Source organism: Ceratina calcarata, unplaced genomic scaffold (genome assembly GCF_001652005.2).
Source record: "Ceratina calcarata isolate Rehan_Ccalc_2016 unplaced genomic scaffold, ASM165200v1 scaffold116.2, whole genome shotgun sequence".
Classification (NCBI taxonomy): Eukaryota; Metazoa; Arthropoda; class Insecta; order Hymenoptera; family Apidae; genus Ceratina; species Ceratina calcarata.
The window spans coordinates 56,931-63,193 of record NW_017132550.1 but is presented as its reverse complement, the minus strand read 5'-3'; the positions used below and the strand labels follow the sequence as shown (position 1 = coordinate 63,193).

The following is a 6,263-nucleotide window of genomic DNA, read 5'->3' as shown; positions in this document are numbered from 1 at the left end:
GAATAATGCACTATTTTTAATTATAGGAAATGCGTCTTTCTAAGGTACATAAACTTTTGGGATTTACTGTATAGCCAATACATCCTTAAGGATTTTGCTAACGATTCGTGCTCCTCCGTTTTTCTGGGACCGGCTGTTGCTGCGTAAAAATTAGTTTCATATCTGGCTTCCTACCTTTAATATAATTTTAAATCGTGCCAAAGTATTTTTCGATACTTAAGCAATTTACAATCATTCTTCCATCTATCAAGATCCTGCGGAATTACTACAGATAAAAACAAAATAATAATTCTTGATTCCTTTCTTTCTTGGAAGCTCAATTTTTGACACGTATGAAGTGAAAAAAGAAGATTCCTTTTCATTAGAAGGGTGCAAACTAGATTACGTCCGGCTTTGGCGACTCGTTTAATTGGAAAACCGCGTGAATTCTTGTATCGCGGTAGGAGAAATTAATCCGTAAGCTTGGAACGACCTCTCTCTCTCTCTCCCTCTCTCTCTTTCTCTCTCTGCCTGCCTTGATAACGGCGGAACTCGTCATTCGTAACCTACAATTTCCGCTAGAGAGACGGGAAAGAAAATAGAACGGCGAAATAAACACGCCGATGCGCGTTGATTAACATTCTCGTTCAATCGAGTCAAAGGATGGCCTCTCCTCTCTCTCTCTCTCTCCCTCTATTTACTTTTTCCCTCCTCTTTATTCAGGGGACAGACGGTTTGAAATTCGGGAGAAACGAGATGCTTTCAGCTCGCAAATTACTCTTCTCTCCAAGAATTTACTGGATATTTTCCAAATATTAAATTCCGATACATTTTACGTTAAAATTTCTTTTAGTCAGTGTAATAATTTTTTCATTTACATTCCTTTGATCTAGACATTCGCTATTAACGCGTAATTTCCATACATAATATATAAATTTATTCTAGATATTTTCAATTCAACAGACATGATCAATTTTTAATCATTATTATTATAAAGAACTGAGACAAAGCTGTAAACGGGCGTAAAAGCGATTCCGCTCTATTCTTGCAATTAAAATGATTTTAATTAAACAGCTGAAGTTCGATCGGTTCGTCGAGGGTAGGTGAGGGTAAGAAGAAAGCGTCGCGTTGTGCCGCGGATAAAAGGCTCTTTCCTTTCTAGCCAAGAAAAAGATTACCCTGCAATTTGTGGAGCGGCCTCTCGAGTGGCGACACCAGAAAAAAAAAACGAATCTTCCTTTTTAGCCGCGTCCGCAGCTCCGTGTTCCAATTAAGCAAAAATTGATTAACGATTGCGATCTTGTCTGATTAGTCACGTCACAAATAACGTACTGACATTCTCAAATTTTAAATCGATCACCGTGTCATCACCTAAATTTTAATTTGATAATTGAGACGGATAGTATTTTTCAATTACAATTGATAAAAATCAAATACAATTGAATTTCTGTAAATAGAATTTACTAGTCTAGCTTGTGAGCAAACGAGATTTATGGGTAGGAGAAGAGATAATTTGCAGAGGAGGTACTAAGATTTCGTTGGAATTTATTGCGCGATTTGGACAGGACGAAAACGGTGTGTACAAGGATAAGGGGCGAGGAAAATCGATGGGGAAATCGGGGAAACAGTTGGAGCGCAGGAAAAATCAAGAGAAAAACGACTCCTCCTCTGTATTCCGGGGCAATCGCCCGCGGAATTGCACCGATCTACGCGACCGGGAATTACTCGTGGAAAAGCAATCGACTCCTTTCAACCGATTCAATCGACCAGCCACCCTTCTCTTTCACTTGGCCAACAAGAAACCAGGAATTTGGTTAAGCGGCAAGAACGCTAAGAGCAAGATCGCAGTCTCACACTGCGTGTGCCAATTATAAAAGCAACTACGATCATTGAATTAATTTCAACTTCGTACGATTTTTTTGCAAGAAACATCTAATTACAAATTCGTCTGATTTCAATATAAAAAATGACTAATTTTAACAGTGTACGAAATTATTAATTGAAAATCGATCCACGACTGATTAACCAGAGCATAAGAACAAACACTGTGTCGAATAATTTAAAATGATATTTTAACTTCATCTCTGGAAGGGAGATTTCCATTTCACTTAAATTAATTTCATTTCACAATTTTATTCAAATTCTTCTGTCCTGCTTGCAATAACCCAGGAGTTTATTATATTTAATTAAACCGTTCGCTCGCGTTGTATTGTGACGTCACGTTAGATTATAATTTTAATTATGATTAAAAGTTCGAAATTAATTACAACCGTGTTACCCACGTTTGCTTCTAGGGTTACGGAAGGTTTACCCGTATTACTTCACGTTCACCACGTTCACGAAGGGCAGATGGGTGGGCGAGAAGATACTCGAGGTGTTCGCCAGGGAGTTTCGGGCCCATCCAGCCGAGGAGTACGAGCGTTGTATTCGGGCCGGGACGCTGACTGTCAACTATCAGAAAGTGGACGTTGATTACAGATTACGGCACAACGATCTCCTCGCCAATGTCGTTCACAGGTAATTAAATGATCAGTCAAATAAATTGCCCATCGTTTACGAAATTAATCAATCATACACTTTGTCCTATATTAACTGATCTTAGCTTTTATGCATAGAAACATTTCTTGTTTGTATTTAATTGATACAAAATTGGTTCATTAAATAATTTATGACTATAAAGAATGTACATAAAAATTAAACTTAAGAAAGATATTGATTTCTCAATTCAATTTTTATATAACAAACACCAAGACTGAAATTGAAGAGTGATTAATTTCGCAGTTGGGCAATAAATGGACATCTTTTTATTTCTCCCTAATGACTATCAAACCTGCGTACGGGATGAATTAACAAGAATGTTGTCTCAAGTAACGATATTTAATCATTGTTAAAAACCTTGAAGATATGAATACAATAAGCTGTACAAAATAAGAAATTCAGTCCGTCTGACCTAATTCGTTCCAAACGTCGTCTAATTCAATTTAATTAAATAAAAAATCGTTTAATGAAATTATCGGACGGTCAGCTATTTCAAACGGCTTCTTGATTCATCCTGTGTGATGATAAGAAAACAGTGGCTCATCCAGATGCCAAGATCGGTCGGCTAAAGAGACAGATAACGTCGTCTTCCGTTATTTTGTCGCGAATCGAAAATCGTTATCCTTGGTCGTGATCAAACAAAGTGAAACTCGGACGAAATAGTTGACCGGGGCAAGGTTCGTAAGCGGATTCGTCCTCGTCAAATTTACCAAACGCTCGTGCGGCCTGGCTAATATTTCGTCCTTGACAAATGGAACTCGATCCGCGAACTCCACCGTTGAAACAATGAAATTACATAGCCTCGCTACTCGTACAATCGAACATTTAAATTTATGTATTTATTATTAGACAATATTTATTACCTTCTCTTCGAAGAGTCGCTCTTCGTCGAGTAAAATTCGCATCGGTTTTGCGACGCGAAACCGGAAAATATTCTCTAAAATGATATTTATGGAGGCCAAAAACGGCTATCGATTTTCAAATACGGTCGACGGGAATTTATGATCAGGTTTTATTGTTGCTTCGTTCAGATTTTCGGGTAGTCGATGGGGGAAAAATAAAAATGTCGGGATAAAAATAGAAATTCCTGGTCGATATGATTCGTGTTACTCGTCGGTTGAAACGCGGACGATTGTAAAAGGCGATTCTGTAAACTGGGACGAGTCGAAGCTTTTCTTCGAGTGAACAGAGAAAATTGAATGGCATAACGAGCACCATTTTCCTACGCTACAAGATTTCGCCTCGAGTGCAACTTGCACTTTCTTCCACTCTTTCCTTTTATCTTGCCACGGTATTATGCGATTCCTTAACGAATCTCTTGCAACCGCGCTTTCTTCATTATTCGGTACTCCAGAAGAATGCTAATAAATTGCAAACTGTAATTATTTTAACAGGGAATTTCTACGTCAATTTATTGGATATTTATTAGAAATTAAGCTACATGGATCTCGACACGAAACTTCGTATTTTATACAATAAATAATTATTTTTTTATATATTTTAAGATAATTTAAAGTACATTTTAAGATAATCATGTCTTTGGTTTGATTCGATTTAAAATAACGTAGAGAGCAGTTCGTCGGTTAGGGTTAAGCGGGGATTATGCAAACAGATTATTATTCTACTCTCAGCAGTACTTTATTATCATCGACGAGCGTCTAACAAGCTTCAACGCTTGAAAAAAGCAATGGCGTAACGGGTAATTGGACAAACGATGAATCCTTTCGCGGATAAAGAATCCTTGAGCAATTAAATGCACGCTAACGTAGTTGATCCGTGAAAGGACAAAGGCTTTGATCGAGCAAAGTGGAAATCGGGAATGAAATTATCGGTAGCCTTTACTCTCTCAGGAGCTCTGTTCCTGACAGACTCACAAGTGCAATCACTTTTGTTCCTTTACTCTTCCATCCCGTTTATCGAAATCCAAACTCTCATTCCATTTTTATCCATTGTATTGAATGTATGCCATTTTTCATTCGAGTAATGTGTATCAAGTATCATTACTGTCAAGCAGTTTAATAAGAAAAATAATAATAATAACACCAGCGATAAGAGATTACTAAATATCAAGACTGATCAAGGATTGTGAAATAAAAATGCCAAGATTCGTCTTCATTCATTTATTAATCGGAATTATTCATTTTTACAATATTTTTGCTATTCCATCGATTTCATGGGCGCCGTCATTCTTTAATAGTATCTCTTCGGTGATGATTCATAAGACCAAAAATAAGAAAGAAACTGAATAAAATAAGTCGACTCGAACCTGCGGAGGCATTCGAATTTGCTACAATTAAATCTGTTAACGAAATAGAATTCTACTACAAATCACGTGTTGAGAAAACCGACAAGAAACGAGGGAGATTCGTCGAAATAAATCAGCGTCGGTTTCCCCCTGGGCCAAATTATGGTGGAAGGGTATAAATTCGGGGGCTGCGAGACGACAGCAGCACACCCTCTTCCGCAACTTGCCGAGACGGGTGCCAAATTCAGCAACAAGTTCACTTCCGGCGAGAGATATCTCCTGGCCGCACGGCCACGTTCTCATCCCGCATCGGTGGGGGGCAAGAACATAGCTGCCCGGACGCGGTTTCTGTACTTCTTGGCAGTCGGCTCCGCGCAAACATTGTCACCGATCCTACGTCAATTTCAGCAACAAGTACTCACCGTTACATTTGACTCGTGTCTCGAATTCCATCCCCCAGATAGCTCAGTCTTACAGAGAACGTGGCTCTAATGTCTCGCCTGAACGGCTAGTATTAAAGAAGATTAGAGGCCTCGTGGTAGTAATTAGGATTAAAACAGTTTCTGTCTGTTCTGTATTTGTTTTAAATAATGTATGAGAAAATAAAAACGTTGTACGTCCCTACTTTTATTAGGAATTTATTGATTTCGTTTCAGTTCTTTCTAAATCGACTGAACTTGTTTCTTTTATTAGAAACACTGCGTTTGGCTTTAGTACAGTAGTTTTTTTTCTGATAGAAATACCGTATTGGCTTCAATTCTGTTTATCGAGCGTAAATCAACTCGTGTTCTCCAGTATTCTATCCTCTTATCTAAAATTCACTGGAAACCATTTTCCGGCGCCGGGAAAAAGACGGGTACCGGTCAGACGTATATTTCCACTGTCTCGTCAGCTAGTCTGACTGCTGGTCGACCATCAATCCCTGTAGGTTTCTTTCTTAAAAAGTACACCGTCCAACTTCACCAAGATTGTGAAAGTTATATGAACACAATTTGAAATGTTCTATTGTCGATAGTTAAGCATTAAGAATTTATGTATGTGGAAATTGGTTTTACGGTTTACGTCGATGACAGAAATTCTTTTATAAATTCGTGATGACTTATCAATGAAAATGATTTCTAGACTTAAAGTATTTTGATGGTAACTGGATCAGAAGCTAGTTTCCGGCGGAACAATGATGCATTTTCTGAAACAAGCGAGCCTTGGTAAACAAAACTCGCAATGGCCGAGCAAACAGGTAGAGTCGACGATTTTATTCTTCCACGGACGGTTTCTTTCCCGGACCGATGCGAGTACGAAGGCAGGCGGTGGACAAAAGGGAACGGGGCTCCCGCGGGGGCGAGAAAGCGGCGGGAATCGAAGGGAGCGCGGCACAAAAGCGACTTAACCGGAACAGGTGCGGGACAACCGCCTGGGATACACTTGAACGTTTGAAAAAAGGAGAGGAGAAGAAAGTTTCTTTGTGGACGGGGCTGCTCCTTTGTGATCATTGATTTTCTAC

The 6,263-nt window shown here is 38.8% G+C and overlaps 1 protein-coding gene across 2 annotated transcripts in view; it reads left to right on the top strand.

Moving 5' to 3' along the window:
* The window catches only part of LOC108624251 (RNA pseudouridylate synthase domain-containing protein 2), a 138,885-nt gene that overhangs the window by 103,884 nt on the left and 28,738 nt on the right, over nt 1-6,263 (top strand). For both annotated transcript variants that reach the window (XM_018023414.2, XM_018023422.2), the window contains one exon: nt 2,274-2,496. In XM_018023414.2, coding sequence (XP_017878903.1) covers nt 2,274-2,496 — 223 coding nt within the window. The remainder of the gene's footprint in view (nt 1-2,273; nt 2,497-6,263) is intronic.